Source organism: Mytilus trossulus, chromosome 11 (genome assembly GCF_036588685.1).
Source record: "Mytilus trossulus isolate FHL-02 chromosome 11, PNRI_Mtr1.1.1.hap1, whole genome shotgun sequence".
Taxonomy (NCBI): domain Eukaryota; kingdom Metazoa; phylum Mollusca; class Bivalvia; order Mytilida; family Mytilidae; genus Mytilus; species Mytilus trossulus.
The window spans coordinates 25,835,002-25,852,951 of record NC_086383.1 but is presented as its reverse complement, the minus strand read 5'-3'; the positions used below and the strand labels follow the sequence as shown (position 1 = coordinate 25,852,951).

The 17,950-nt window shown below is 30.8% G+C and overlaps 1 protein-coding gene across 1 annotated transcript in view; it reads left to right on the top strand.

The window, feature by feature from the left end:
- Positions 1-250: 250 nt before the first annotated feature.
- The window catches only part of LOC134689624 (perlucin-like protein), a 35,714-nt gene continuing 18,014 nt past the window's right edge, over positions 251-17,950 (top strand). Inside the window, exon 1 of the mRNA XM_063549594.1 lies at positions 251-609. Coding sequence (XP_063405664.1) covers positions 579-609 — 31 coding nt within the window. The 5' untranslated portion in view covers positions 251-578. The remainder of the gene's footprint in view (positions 610-17,950) is intronic.

The window sequence follows — 17,950 nt, the reverse complement described above, 5'->3', positions numbered from 1 at the left end:
TGAGCCCTGGAGACGAATTTATACCCGGCAAATGTTACTCAATCACAGTAGCCAAATTGGGACATGTTGTCAAAACGGATGACCATAGGTTGTTTTTTACTATAAGCATACATACACTTAAATAATAGTAAATGTATTTGTTATTTACTATCAATTACAAGTGTTCTACTACGTACTGCTTATTATATAGGAAATAGATCAGTGACCGTGACAGAGAAAAGAGTAAATGAATTAAAAAGACAAACACACGCTATTAATAGTCCATTTTATATGTATGTTCAAAGTATATACTTAAACAATTGATATTAACGGGGAAAATAACCGGACTTTGTAAAAAAGGGGAGGTAAAAAAGTGTCCTGTTCCCAGGTACTTATTATCTTTCATACATTCTCAAATTCTCCAGTTTTAAAGTCTTTCTACAACAGTTCACATGATTTTGACCACTTCCTAAATGACCGCAATTTAGCGATAAAGGTTAACCTGAACTGATCTATAGAACCTTGATAAGAAATACCATAAGATACAAGACGTACAAATAAGATTATATATTCATACATCTAAGTACTTGTATGAGGACATGTGGTACTACATTTTGATATGTTTATTTGGTATGTGACCTTTATTTCTTTAATTTACTCAAATAAATTGATAAAAGTGTTCCTAGATTTTGGCTGTAGGTTTATTTGACTTTTTATTAAACTATGCTTCTTTATAGTATGACTAAAACTTTTTGTTTTGTTTATAAAATGTATTGATCAAATAAAAAAAAACATACAGATAGGTTAAACTCGTCTTTAAATTAATAGTTTAGTAGAAAAGAATAGCGACATAAGAGTGTGTGAAAAGGGGCATGTTTACAAAACGTAAAACACCAATCAAGACATAACCTTTCGCAAGTCAGGAGCATGTAATTCAGTGATTGTCGATTGTTTATGTGTTACATATTTGTTTTACGTTCAATTTTTTTTACATAAATAAGGCCGTTAAATTTCTCGTTTGAACTGTTCTACATTGTCATTTCGGGGCCTTTTATAGGTGACTATGCGGTATGGGCTTTGCTCATTGTTGATGGCCGTACGGTTACCTATAGTTTTTAATTTCTGTGTAATTTTTGTCTCTTGTGGACAGTTGTCTCATTGGCAATCATACCACATCTTCTTTTTTTTTAATATAATACAGCTGGTTAAGCAAAATGCGTACTTGATCTTCAGAAGCCGACAGTCAAGAAGGTTGGTGGTTCTATAACATTATATGTATACTACACTAGTAACCCGAATTTAACTTGATCGGACAAAAACGTGTTAACGCTGTTTAAATGAAATTAATCGTCATTTGATAAAGATTGACAAAAATTAAAAATCATTTTTAATTTATTTCAATGTATATCAAATCATTTTAATGCCAGTCAAATAGCTTCGCTTGCGGTCGTTCAATTTAATTCAAGTTGGCGGTAAGTTACGTCAAACAAATAGGCCACGCCCCCGTTAAACTATTTCAAACTGGTATCAATTCGTTTTAAACCGTGTTGCGACCCGAGCTTTTAACAGGTAAATCACTCAAGCAAAACAACTTCGATGTATCTTTCGTTTATTTGTTTCAAACTTTATCGACTTATATATATAAATGCGTGTATTCTTATTAAAATAATATACTTCACGATTTAAACAAATGAATGATCAATACACGTAACATATAAGGAATTTAAATAAAAACAATAAAATATTGGTGCACGGTTTAAAAAATTCAAAACTTGTGAATCTGTTAAAAAAATAAAATAGTTAGATGTTTAACATATTTTTAATTTGCCCGAATGCAGTAGATCTTTATCTCACATATTCGTTTCAAAACTTGCTGAGTGCTATGACAACTTGTGACATGTAAGAAACATATGGTCCGTTGCAATGACTTACGAAACTTTAGGTATTCCTGTATATTTCCGTTTCTCTTTTTCTGTGTTACTATAGTGTACTCGTTAATTAAATATAGACACGGAAATTAAAGTAACTTACAAAAATTATTTATTTTTCACATAGTTTAAATCGATGTATCTTATAGTTTCGGTCAACAACAAATATTCCCTAGCTGTATATTGATATATGAAATAGCTTGTAATAGATACAATGTTGTGTTAAATAATAAAATGAATGAACATAATGTTAACATTTGTTGAATTTAATAAACAGTTAAGTCTTGCACAACATTGCAAATAAAGGAACAGCTCAAAAAACTTTTAAAACTGTGTCAAATTGTAATATCGGTCACTGACGCGAAACGGGCGTTAATTGCGGACAAGCAGCACATTACGGTAATTGTGAATTGTGGTTCCGATTCTGTAAAGGGATTATTGTGCTGTCATTCACCGTGACGTACAAAAAGTGTTGTTATAAATAAAAATATATTCGGTATATATGAGATAAATTTTAGTCTGCGATAACGATGGGTTGGTTGATTTAAGTTTTACGACCTTGACTTGCTCTAAGTCGACATTCTCTTACGTCTAATGCATTTTATTTACGTTAAGGGCATATTATATAAGTCTACCTACCAAATTGAAATCAACATAAACATTATTAAAATAAACAAGAAGGGAAAAGAAACAATTATGCACTGTTGCTCTGATATAATTTTTATTAACTATATTTTAGCGGTAATATCCAAATTAAAAACTAATTGTCGTACAAAAAAATAATTTATCGAGGTGCTTTCGTTGAAGTTCGCGTTACATATCAAAATGAATGTCATTGGTCGGAACGTTTGCAAACTTTCAATCCAGGTGTTCTCATTGAGGTCCGCGTTCATTTTTCAATTCAATACACAATATTTCATCTAGGTGCTTTCGTTGAAGTTCGCGTTACATAGTAAAACGAATTTCATTGGTCGGAACATTTGCAAACTTTCAATCCAGGTGTTTTCATCGAGGTCCGCGTTCGTGTTACAATTCAATACACAATATGGTAAAAAAAAAAGAATTTTAAACTGAAATTGAACAAAAAAGAAATAATAAAAAATATAGTCTATAATATGTAAATATTTATTTAAGAAAGCTAACAATAAGATGAAAGAAAAATATGTGATGCTTAAGAACATTGATCTGGGCCGTAACAGCCTTATGTTGAAAATTTTAAAACAAAGTTGAAACAAAGGTTTGTCTTCATATCAAATTGTTTTCACGGCCAATTTCTTGCAAGAAGCAAACTCCCATTACCTCAGTGTCGCCCCTGCATGTTTTTGCGTGATCCATGCATGTTTCTGATTTACTTGTCTTTTGTTCATTTACTGTCCTACTGTATGACTATAGTCTAAGTGTTAATTGTCATTTGAAATACTTTAAACTTGCTTATACTGGTTGGTTCCACGTGAATCTTATGATAATAGTTCATGCATAAATCACCGGAATTTGGTACACGTAAAATGCACGTAATTTTTAAAAATTACATTGTTAAAATAATATCTTTTTTCTAAAATTTAATAGAAATCATTAAAAATACCTTCATATTTCTGCAAAGTTCAAGTGAAAATAACATGAAAAATTTCACGTGTGATTCATTTGAATTACTGAGTTTTTTACTCCATCATTTAAGGCAATGGTGGTGTCGTTGCTTCATCCATGCAGAAATAGAGTACTTTAAAAATATGATTCAGTAAAAAGTTTTATAATTGCTCGGTTTTTGATGGTTGTTTTAAGGCGGTACGTCTAAACACTGCTAAGGACTCCTTAGTGCACTAAGGACTATACAATGCCACTAAGGACTAGAAAGAGTACTGTTATACGTGTTATTTTTACATATTATGTTAAAGATTGATATTTAATGCATAAATTTCAAATTTTATAGAAAAATAATCATAAATAAAAAAGATATTCAACATTTTCTAGGCACGTGCCCATTTTCTTTGATATACCGAAAATCAATGAACCGATTGACACGCGCCAAATAATATAACAACTGATTAAACAATCATATATTTTTTAATCTAAGCAATTAACAATTGTATCGAAAATATTAATACTTGATTATTTTAATAAAATGTGTTGTTCTTATTTAAAAGTTAAAATGATTAAAAGGACAAATAATTTTGCTTTTGTTTCATTTATTTCCCGACATAGTTATTTGCCATAGGTTTTAATGTTGATGTTCGCCTAACTAATAAGTAAGAGTGTGGTCAGCTTGGTAAAATGTTTATGTGAGAGACATGAAGACAAAATGAATATATATATTTATAACTTTTTTGTTTTTATTTTAATTCCGACAAAGATGCGTTACAAATGGCTTCACTAAAACATGAGTAAATTCCGAAAAAAAAACACCCTATAAATCATGATTTTTATTTGTCCACTTTCTATTATGTATGTTCCACAGTGTTTAGTACATTATTTACGAATAATTTCCTGCATTTGTCAATTTAAAGTTAAAGATATAATGTTGACAGAAAAAAAGAGTGCTTTGTAAAAATAACTCACTGTTGAAGGCCGTATGGGTAACTTAAAGTTATTAATTTCTGTGTCATTTTGTCTCTTGTGAATAGTTGTCTCATCACCAACCCGGTTTTTGGACAATGAATAGAAGTTAAAAGCTACTACATACTTTAAATTTGGAAGTCCCATGCAGCAGCAGTAAGAAAAACATGCTACAATGCCGGACCCAAGTCCGAATAAAGGGGTAGGGCAGTAATTTTTCTTTTAACTGGCACAATCGTATGTTTTATTTTTGGCGCAAATCATACCATCTAATTTTAAAACATGTGGCGCAAACGTAACATTTGAGAAAAAAAGTTGTTGCGCAAAAGGACGCATTTTTGGCGCAAACGGATATCTCCCACCAATCCTACCACATCATTTTTTATATTGGTTGCAAAATTTTTTTATCGTATTGAAGTCGTATTTGTCCAGAAATATATTGCTCAAACGTGTTCTTCATATGATAATAAATTTTGAAAATGAACCATTATAGCATACGCACAAAAAAATAATTTCTGTTCCAATCCGTCTGTTTACTTGTAGCTGGCATTAAATAAGTTTGGTTACATGTAGTAATTTTTTTTTATCAGATGGTTTATTTTTGTCCTGAAATACATTGCTCAAACGCCTTCATATGTAAATTAACAAAACAGATAAAATTTTGAAAAAGTACCATAGCAAACGCACAAGGGTGGTTGCATGTAGTAAAAAGTTTATTATCTTATTGATTACGTGTTGTCCAGTAATACATTGTATAACGTCTCCATATAAGAAAATAAATTTTGAAAAGTGCACCACAAGAAACAAAATAATGTGTTTCGGCTCCATACCTGTGCGAACGCATGTCCGTCGTCGCCCGTATTCTGTCATTTATTAATATGAACATCAAACTAAAAAACCTTCATTAGATATAATATATTGTTCTGGAGACAAATTTATTAGTTTCAAGAAATAATTACAAAATACACTTGAGAAAAAAATACTTCTTCATTCTGAAAAAAACACATTAATAGTATTTCAACAACTTTTCATTTTTTAAAAGTATCCAACTTTACCAATCTTGTCCATTAAACACAACAAATAGCATGATTCCCGTGTAATCAGTAATGTAATTTGACACGTGTCAAACGGTTCTTTGATTTTCGGCACATCAAAGAAATACGGGCACGTGTCTGAATAATGTTGAATATCTTATTCATCTAAGATTATTTTTCTACAAAAATTGAAATTTATACATTAAATATCATTCTCTACCATAATATAAAAAGAAATTACATGTAACAGCACCCCATCTAGTCCTTAGTGGCATTTAATAAGTCCTTAGTGCACTAAGGACTCCTTAGCAGTGTTTAGACGCACCCGTTTTACGGTCAGTGGCAAATAGTGCATGCATGTTCGGGACGATACAATACAAGCTCAGCAAGTCGGACAAACATTGCAAATTGTATGCAAAATTTCACAAAGTTCAACCGTGTCATTTGTGGAAAATTATTTACGAAACAAATCATGAGATCATACATGCATTCTTTAAGTAAACCAAACTGCAAATGCGAAATGCAAAAGGTCCAGTTTGAAAATCCAACAACCTGTCATGAACAAAAAATAAAGGAAATCAAGACGATATTCGCACCTTTAATATGAGTACACTTTAGTAACACCAGGTACATAATTTAAACCTGAAACAAAACGACAGTACTCATTCCTTTTAATAATAAGCCGTATAAACCCTATATGTATACACCAAGTGCGCGATTGACGTTAGAAAGGACACGGGTGAAACAGTATGAAGATACGTGCTCTTTTAGGATATTAGTGACAAAACATATTTTTGGATATGCAGTTCATATAATGGAATGGTAGTTTTGAGATATAAAATGAAGTACCAATGTAAGCAAGCTAACATTTCCGTCATTTTGTATTTGGTAGAAAGTTGATTAATTGTCAATTTTACCGCACCTCCTTATTTCATTATGGTTGAAATGTTCTCCAGAAGAACAAAAGTATTAGGACTTAAACAAATATGTACTAGGAGACTGAAATGTTACTGTGATAATTATATTTTCCTTTTTAGGGAACCGTCGTTTAGTAAACTGACTACATGCAAATTAGAATTAAAAAGCTACTCGTCCAATTAGCATTAGTCACAATTTGCTTGGTGTATTTGGTTTGATGTAGTTAAATGTCCAACAGTAGCTATCTTATAAATTGCATATCCCATATCCCTATTCATCATTCTAACAACAGACTGGTGTACAAATAACATGTTACATATATATATATATAATTTTATTAGTACTTCTACTTTTTTTATAAATAAAGTCTCATGTAACCCCATTTCCATAATTAGCAAGCGGTAACGTATATATTTCTTTTTGTCTAAACGTTCGTAAAATTTGTCGATTTCTTTGAAAATATTAGAGGCAATGATTTAAATTTTAACAACTTAAGTTTCAAGTTGCTTAACGTCCAGTGGCAAATATTTCCTGCATGTTCAGGACGAGAACAAGTTAACACTAACTTGAATACAATACTACGTAGGTTTTGTAATAGAGCCGATCCGGGAAGATGTTTGAGAAAAATTTGAACTGACACTAGAAAATGAGGGTATATTATGAGCAATATGCCCCTCATGGCTTAAAAAGGCAACTATGTTAATGCTCTCTCAGTCGTTTTGTCTCCGAACTTGTACATGTTCATCATTTCCAACTCAAATCGCACACAAAAAAAAACTACACTACCAGCGAGTTCCCATGCAAGCGGAAATTAACACGAATAGAAAATCTAAATGATTTCAAGATCTAGCTATTTCAGTCTCTTTCTGCTATTTGAATACTAATACGTCAGTCGTTTGCTTGTAAATTTCCAGATTTTTTTGGTAATGGAACCAGTCTTACTTAGTGACTTAAGCCAGTCCCAACTATTAGCTTGCGTTTATAGACGCAAGTGGATACTTGGGACTGGCTTTAATCAGGTTTCTAACGGGACCTGATTTTTTTTATTATTTTTTTTCCGAATAAAGTTGCTTTGTATTTTCAGCCTACGGTAACCTTCTCAGGCCTGATTCCGACGTAACTGTATGTCCTGTGTATAGACTTGGTCTAGCTAGCACTTTATTTTTTAAATGTTTCCGAAACTATAACGGATTTATGAGACTGTTTACATTTGGAACACATAGAATGTTATTCAGCAAAATAACCAAGTTAAACCACTTTTTTACATTGAATTTCCATACTAACAAACTATTTTCTGTTTGAGTTTCAAAGTATACTTGTATTGTACTTTTTCGCCTTATTCTATCCGTATTCTCATCCAAATAAATTTCCTTTTTCCATTTTGCCCGAGCGGTGATTTTGACGACCATTTTAACACGAATTAATAGTTGTACGGATTCCCGTTTTTTTATGCATCATCCTAAGTTTCGATAGATACATATAAGATTTCTATTTTCAAAAAAAATAATTCATGGGGATACGGCATGCATCATGAAAAGTATTTATTGCAAAATAAACTAAGAATGAAATAAAGTGATAAAACTCAGTCTGTTTTGCATAAGAACATATAGATAAATCGTGCAGATGCTTAAATATTAAAAAAAAGCAGAATATAAATTAAAAGTATATAGTAATTCATTTTTAAAGGTTAAAAATTAGCAGAAGAATTGCTGAAACACGACAAAGCAACCTATGTCAAAAAGTTAACCGTTACGTATTGCATAAAAAGTTTCGACACTCTGCATCTAGAAAAAGTTACCATAAACATGTCAATTCAAATATGACGTCCTTATTACGCTTTGTTAACAAAGCCGTGTTCTAATGAGCACAAAAAATATGTTTGACACATGCGCACGTACTTTTTTATTAACATTATTTCCATCGATATCCTTTAAAATATTTACATTTAAGCAGCTAACATAAACTTTTTTTATATATTTTTATCAAACAACATATATTTACCTTGCTCGTAGTTTTTAAACTTTTCAAATATGAAATGCAATAAACAGACTCCTCTCGGAGGAAACGGGAACAGCAAAACAGTCTTACGGTATTTTCGTACGCTTTGACCTATAACTATATTGCATTTGTCATGTTAGAATCGAAATAATTCCTTCATTTCATGCTCTATGCTCATTTTAACATGGGTAGACATTACATTTGACCACATTTTACACCTCGCTTACGCTCAGTGTAAAATATAGACAAATATAATGCCTACCCATGTTAAAATGAGCATAGAGCATGACATGAAGGAACTATTTCTTAAATAGTTTCCAAAAATATTTTTGTTTATTATTTAATCACTTTGTGATTGCAGAACCTGCTGCATTGGCTTGTATGTGTGAACGTTATTCGATAACGTCAGGAACGATAACTCGTGGCGTAATGTCAACTTACTGTCAAGACAGACGCTTTTATAGAAAATAAAGGAATATGGAGTAAACGTATACGGAACCAGTAATCACACACAAAGTCAATGCTTAACAAAAATACAAATAATTAATGGTCAGCGTTTTAATTCCTGTTCATCTTTATATTCCCTAAAGGGTCTTCAACAATGAAAGAGTCACTTGTTTAGGGATGACATCAAAAGATCGATGTAGGATAAAAAAAAACTTAAATCAAATAGTTTGGGGGGGGGGGGATCAAATTTGCTGCAAGTTTTGTTAATCTAAAATCGATTTTACATATATCCCTATTGGTCAATCAATTTTTACCAAATTAAGTTAAGAGGGGGGTGTGTGGAGGTCAGTAAAAAACCTATGTGAATTCAGTTTTGTATCCTTCATTGAACTTTCGATGTCGTCCCTTACCAGAACAACAAAAAAACACTAGCTAAGAGTACTTAAGTTACTGACAGCTATAGTTCACACTCTTACGTTTGAAGTCTTCCTGTCCATCATCCCGCAATCGTTATTTTAGAAGATCATATAAGTGAATGAATAATTCGATTTTCTGCCTCAGGACCTGCGCATATATGAAATACTGAACACTGAACATTGAACCTGGTTGTAATTTGCAATTTTTATTTGTAATTTTTCCTCACTAGGTAGGTGAAATTATGTATAACATCAAATGTATTGTAAATTGCGAAAATGCATTACGAGCATATTCTATAATTTTAAGTTTGAATTATAAAGAGTTTAATTTTTTTCAAATATTGAATACGCAACAAAATCTCTGTAATTTTACCCATGTATTATTTATGTTTATGTTAAAGGCGTTTGATTGGATATTAGTTAAAGGTAGGCGTGGTTTTCGGTAACTTTCCTCAAATCAACTGGCCTATTCGACAAACATGTGTGCGCTGATGCGTGCAAACTGGCTATTGTAACGGCACATGTCTTACATCTATCGTGCGTGACCAATGTTTATTGTAAAATTTCTTGTCATGTGAGCAAATTATCAGACATACAAGTTCTAAAGGTTACAACTTGGATTTGCTTTTTGAAAGATTATTTTCTGCAGTGCCCCTGATATAAAGTGTTTAAGAAAAACAAGACTTTAAATGAAGGATGCATATTACCAGAGAATATAATCTGGGACTATGCCAGATATAATACATGTATTTTATGGCTCGGATATTAACAATAAAATGTTCTGAAAAAATTAAGTGTCCGATAATTTGAATTGTCTGATAAAGTTATCTCGATCACTGTCGACAAAATATTATTGCATGGATGGTAAACTGCTGATTTTTATTTCTAGACATGGTTTGTGACTGTTATAATAGACAACTACATGCATTCTGGTTTACGTTTACAAAGAACACACTATACATTTTTCTGAAAATATCAATCCTTTTTGGACAGACTTACTTTTTCCTTGTATTTGTAAAAAATATAAGACGTTTCATTTTATTTGAATACTTCAAAAATTGCTTCAAAATACTATAGGCCTGTATTGTTGTTATTTTTTTAGGGTCAATGACTCCCCCCCCCCCCCCCCCCCAAAAAAAAAGGTAGTAAAATAATTGTATATTTGATTTGAATAATTGTTTTAAAACGTAATAGAAATAAAGGTCAGCCAAACCCAAATTCAGCAATAAGGAGTGTCATTCACCGGGTTTAATTTCTTTTACCGGTTGTGAACTTCTTGTTTTGTTCAATAAATAATAGTAATCTTCTTATCTTGTTCAATAAATATAGTAAAATTTACTTTCCATACACATGTTTGACTTCCTAAATAACACTAGGAAATAAAATTTGTCACAATTTCGCTTTTGTCGTCTGCTCAAGTTAGTTTAATTTGGTATTGTAATATGCACATGAGATACTTGTCACTGAACGTTGAACAAACAGTAGCTATCCACCAATCCATCAGTGATTGCGATACTTCTGTTACATACCCGTCATTTTGTCACATGTTTGGTACTAGTATTTGAACAAAGTTCGTGTTGTAAGCCGAATTTGTCCTACATTTTAAAATTGTTCTTGTCAAGTAATACATTCCTTGAACTGGTTTAAATGTTTAACTAAATCCTATGATATCAATTTTGTGCATTGGTTTTTTGAAACACAATTTTGTTAATTTGAGCGTGTCAACACCTAGTCTAGTAGTGATTTCGGTTTGTATGACCATACAACATATTTACATATTAGTATTACAGTAAGTTATTGTTTCATTTTACATGTTTACCATTGATAACATCAAATAAAATGTGTTGCAGGTTGAACTAAACCATAAAGGAAGGATCTAAAATTTAAACTATGTATGTTTAAACTATTATGAATGCGGAGTGGGGGTATTGCACGATAGCCTCAGTAGTAGTATGATACTTTGATATCAAATGGACTACAGTTAAAAAGTTGCATTTACTACCAATCCATGCACAATAGTAAGATGTATGTTCCTGAGCGTGTTATGGACAAAGAAAAGGGTTGTGGTGTACTTTTAAATTTTGAACTAAGTATGGTAGAATGGTTGCCATACGCCTTCATATTACAGAAACCACCAGCGTACACTACAGCATAATTACGATTTCAGTTGTTATAGTTCACACACAAATTAATTGGGCTAGTTTAATCTCCTGCATGGTTTATTCCATTGGCAATCATATTCAAGAAAGTTCATATTCTGTATGAAGCTTGATTGAGCCGTAGATTCACACAGATACCGATCATAGTTATCTTTTCTTCATTTACATAAATGAATGTCGGGAATTCGGAATATGGCAGGTTATACATGTATCCTCAGTTTATATTTATTTTGAAGCATTATCGAACTAATACGACTTAAATTTCTCTTTAAAATTTACTTTGCACTAAATATCTAGTAAATGACTTTACATTGGAATAACTTGGGGTGTATTCATGTATACTAGTATGTAATGATAATAAAAAGAAACCAACAGCACTATTTGACGAAGACGAAATTAAGGATTGAATTTTAACGTCCAGTGACATATATTACAATGATGTCGAAACAGAACTTGAAATTGACAATAGGTATTCCGTCGCTTTTCCAAAGAATTCACGCTTAGTTGCGATTTCACGTGCTATTTTGAAGAGACATGTTTTGTCGAAATGCACATCTGGTGCAAGAAAATTGGTACCGTTAATTTTATTACAACTTCGGGTTCGCATTATAGTTATATTTGTACAAAATAACTAACAATAAAAAAATTGTGATGATTTCTTTAACTGTTCTTGAACGTTCTAGTTTTAATACAAATCTGTGATTTTTCTATATTCGTACTTTCGACGAAGCAAAGCAAGTTCGATCTAGACCTGGACAATTTGATGCATTTAGCAATATTCAATCGTTGTACAAATTTATTGTAGAACATGTAGAAAATCCGTCTTTTTCGGATAAAAAAAATCTACTTTGTTAACTCGGATCGAAAACTTACAATATAGTTTATCCTATTGAAACATGAACGCGGACTACATTGAGAACATCTTGGATTGAAAGATTGCAAATCTACTGACCAATGAAATGCTTTAGATTTAGAACGCAGACCCCAACGAGAACACCTAGATGGATAACACACTGTAATCTTTAGACCGTCGAACAGATAGCGATAATTCCAGACTTCTTCTTCTTTTTCTTTTAGTTCAAATAAGGTCACAATATAGAAGAATACAAAGTCATACTGCCAAGGAATTGTATATTAGGAATTGTATATTTACAATCCCTTGATGCTGCTGTACATGCCTGATTGACAAAGATTAAATAAAATTGAATTATTCATAAAAATGTATATCACAATTTAAGTGTTTCTATATTAAGATTGTGATTAAAAATATGCATTTTATGTACTTGTTTTGGTTTGGATTTGTTCATTCAAAGCTCGCGAGAACAGCTGATCTCTTAAGGCCGTAACAGTGGTGGAAGATATTCACAGATTTTTTTTACATAAAAACACACTATTACATATTCATGTGACAATAATAATGTGTCTGTTTTTTAAACCAATTTAGAATTGGTGTATATGTTACAGTAAATAGGTGAAATTAGGAATTACATGTAATTACTAAACGTTTCAGTAAATACCTGTAATTACTAACCAATTTAGTAAGTACATGTATTTACTAGTTGTTTCAGTGATTACTGGTAATCACTGATTTTTTTTGTCATTTTTACAGCTATTTACTAACTTGATGTTTTTGTTTTAAAATTAAAAACATAATTCAAAATACCAAATAAGAAAGTAAAGATATAGGGATTTTAAGGGAGCTTACTTAAGGATGTAGGAATATAAGGCACATTAAAAGTGCATACTCTTTAATGTGTGTGAATTGAAACTGGAAAATAGTTGTTTTATCGGATTTGAAACTCTGTAAATATATGCATGCAAGACAATGATATCTATCTAAAATTGATTTTAATAATTTGGTTAAACTAAAATCTCCATCATGCACTGTGGTTTAAAACTTTAAATAACTTTCTCCAAATATCCTGGTTTTATACCAAACATGGACAGAAGCAATGTTTTTATGATCATAAGTTAATATTCAAAAGTAAAGTTTGTAAAACGAACCCTTTTTTTTCGTATACTACTTATAAATGGACTAGAGTTTTTTTTCTCCATTTAACATTTCATACACTATGCAGTTAAAGTTTTAAAAACATTAGGTTTTATAAACCATCATGGATTTTTACCCAAATTTGACAGAAGCTTCTTACAGTACTAGTATCTAGATTAAAATTTTAATATTTTCCCTTCATTTTTGTTGAGCCTGCGATTAACAGCAAAAGTAGGCTACCTGTTCTGCAAAACCCTTACAACTTTAATAGCTTTTAAATACATCGATAACCCATCTCCAGCAAGAGGTTGAATTGGAGGTCACACGAATACGTATTCAATGAGGTCCAAACATTCCCTCGCAAGTGCACAACTTATCAACCTTGTTTCTCAGCTATTTTAACAAAATATAACCAGATTGGCTGCTAACAGTAAATTATAATTTCACTATATCATTTTTATTAATGATTAAACAACAAAAAAAATATAAAAACAAATTATATCTCGAAGCTAATGCACATAACTGTTCGTTCCAGTTTTTAACCCGCTACATAACGTTATCTTATCTGTATAAGGTAGTAAGTCTAAATATTCTTAAAATTCAAAGTTTTCTTTAAAAAATTAAAACATAATACTTTAGGAGAATTTTTAATTTCTGATTTCCATGTCTGCTGAAATTTGTCAAAAATTATCTGTTTAATGCTCAACTTGAACCATTTTGTATTAAAACTAAAGTTACTCGGATTTAACCAAATATTTTAAAGTCCACATTTATTCAAGATATTTTTTTATAGAAATCAACCATTCAAAATTTACTGTACTGTACTAACTGGATATAGAAAGATGTGGTGTGAGTGCCAATGAGACAACTCTCCATCCAAATAACAATTTAAAAATTAAACCATTATAGGTTAAAGTACGGCCTTCAACACGGAACCTTGGCTCACACCGAACAACAAGCTATAAAGGGCCCCAAAATTACTAGTGTAAAACCATTTAAACGGGAAAACCAATGATCTTTTAGTGAGTATAACCATAACTTTTGATCACCTGACCATAATACAACATTGTTTTAGCAGTCAGTAAATAGGTGTAAAAAATCATTTTAAAATTAGTAATTACTGGTAATAACTGGGCCGTTTCAGGAATTACTTGTATTAACTAAGTGCATCGGGGATTACCTGTAATTCCTAAATTTTAGTATTTACATGTAATTCCTAATTTCACCTATTTACTGTAACATATATATGTCTCCGCTGATAATAATTCTATGTTAGATAAACATAATTATTTGGAATTAAAAGTTGTATAGTTAAAATAAGTACATTTTCAAAATCATTTATTTATTTAGGCTTGATGAAGATCTACATGATTTAACGAATAAATGTAAGAAGATGTGGTGTACTTGCATATGAATTAGATCACCGTACAGCCTTCAACAACGAGCAAAAACCTAACCGCATAAACGTTTATATCATTTCCCAAAATTACAAATATGAATTCAAACAATTCAAACAAGAAAACTATCGGCCTGATTGATGTACAACACTTATAGAAAAACATATACAAAAACGACAACCACTGGTCACTGGGGATTCAAACCATATGTCCCAATCGAAAAATAATTTCGTCAAACAAACGGGAGTTCTTATCTACAGAACAAAACCTGGATCCGCCATTGTACAGTCTCCTGGCTAGTATACCTGTAGGATAGTCAAAGATAATGGCGTTAAACAAATATTTTCTTAATTTATGTTTTTATTCCATTCAGATCTTCAATTTATCGATTGATTAATAAAAAAACGAAGCAAATATTTTAGTTAATCTACCAGTAATTAAATGTCAGTACGATCTTTCTGATAAGATTGTAAGACTATATATTGCTATTTGGCTGTGAAATTTGGAGATTTAGTTTTATTGATGCATTAGAAAGTTGAACTTGAAAAAAATCAACCCTAGCTTTATGGTTTATGGAGAGCTAGGCGCTTATCCTATGTCAGTATATGTGGAACACCGTATGGTATATTTTTGGTCTAACATTGTAAACACTTCTGATAGTAAACTATATAGATATATTTATAAACTCAACGTAGATGGTGGATTTACTTTGCTATAGAAAGTGGAAGATTTTATGGTATAGCAAGAAATAATAGAATATGTACTTTTTGTAAAAATGATATAGAGGATGAGTTTCATTTCATCCTCAAATGTCCACGTTTTCAAGGTTTTAGAACAATTTATATTAAGCCATTTTATTGGAAAAAACGTCGATGTACAAATTTATTAAACTGATGAGTACTAATAATGTAAAAGAATTGTGTAATTTAGGTAAATTTACATTTAGATCTTTTGAGCTTAGATCCGAAATGTTAAAATAATGTTTGTTTATTCTACAACACCTTCTGCTGTCACATAGTCTGTGTTTATGTATGTATTATATGTATTATTGCTGTTGATATAATTGTATACCTATAGTTTATATAGACTTTGGTAATAAAGATATATACTTTCGATTGGTTTATTTGTATAAAAAATATCTTGAAAAAATATGGATTTTAAAATATTTGGTTAAATCAGAGTAACTATAGTTTTAATCCAAACTATTAAACAGATTGTTTTATCATTTTCAGCAGACTTGGAAATCAGAAATGGAATATTCTCCAAAAGTATTATGTTTAAAACTGTTTAAAGAAAACTTTGAATTTGAAGAATATTTAGACGTATTACGTTATAAAGATAAGATAACGTTATGAAGGTTTAGAACTGAAAATCATCGGTTACCTATAGAAACCGGTAGATGGCGTAGAATTATGAGACAGGAAAGGTACTATGTATTTTGTAACTCTCAAGAGATTGGTTGATATATTTCACTATATTCTAAACTGCACAGCTCTAACAGAAAGTAGAAGACCTTTTCTTAAACCTAACTATGTAAGCAGAGTAAATGTTTCGAAATTGAGCACTTTATTTATTTAAAAAAATATTGTGTTTTGAAAATTTTGTGTAAATTAATTTGAATCATATATAAATAAAAGTATGTTCTCAAGTCTGATCACCAATCACTCATTCTTGTTGCTCGTTTCAAGTTGTGCAAATTGCCATACGCAAAATCTGTATGTTAATATTATATGTAAAAATATCTTTCTTTTTACCGTTAACTTGGTTTTATAAGAAATAAAGAATCTAAATTAAATAATACAATTAATTTTATTTAGTTTTTTGGATTAAATTACCTTAAATTAAAGGATGTGAAAAGGTATATAATTGTAACTTTTTCAAAGTTCAAGTTGATCAATTATTGATTTAAGTGAATAAATCAGATTTATTTTCTCGAGGAATAAATCAAATCAGGAACATATATATTGTAAGGTATACTGTTCCCAAATTCAATAGTATACAAATCTTAGTAATAATTATTCATCAGCGAAAAGGATAGTATTTGTATTGTGTTTGAAGAATCGTAAAAGTGTTTTATTTTCTAAATTCTATTTATTCACTCGGACATCGTAGAGTTTAAAATATTTTTTTTTCGGACTTCATATTGTGTATTGAATTGAATCACGAACGCGGACCTCGATGAGAACATCTGGATTGAAAGTGTTCAAATGTTCCGACCAATGAAATTCATTTTACTATGTAACGCGAACCTCAACGAAAGCACCTAGATGAAATATTGTGTATTGAATTGAAAAATGAACGCGGACCTCGATGAGAACACCAGGATTGAAAGTTTGCAAAAGTTCCGACCAATGACATTCATTTTGATATGTAACGCGAACTTCAACGAAAGCACCTAGATGAAATATTTTATTTGTACGACAATTAGTTTTTTTTAGACAATACCCCTTAAATAAAGTTAATAAAAAATATATCAAAGCAACAGTGCATGCTTGTTTCTTTTCCATTCTTGTTTATTTTAATAATGTTGATGTTGATTTTAATTTTGTAGGTAGACTTATATTATATGCCCTGAACGTAAATATACGGTTTTTTTTTAAATGCATTAGACGTAAGAGAATGTCGACTTAGATCAAGTCAAAATCGTAAAACTTAAATCAACCAACCCATTGTTATCGCAGACTAAAATTGATCTCAAATAAACAGAATATATGTTCATTTATAGCAAGACTTGTTGTAAGTCACGGTGCATGACAGCACAATAATCCCTTTACAGATCGGAACCACAATTCACAATTTTCATAGTGTGTACTTTTCCACAATTAACACCCGTTTCGCGTCAGTGACCGATATTACAATTTGACATAGTTTTGAAAGTTTATTGAGCTGTTCCTTCATTTACAATGTATTGTGCAAGACTCAACAAATGTCAACATTATGTTCATTAATTTTATTATTTAACACATCATTGTTTTTATTACAAGCTATTTCATATATCAATATGCAGCTAGGGAATATTTGTTGTTGACCGAAACTATAAGATACATCGATTTAAACTATGTGAAAAATAAATAATTTTTGTAAGTTACTTTAATTTCCGTGTCTATATTTAATTAACGAGTACACTATAGTAA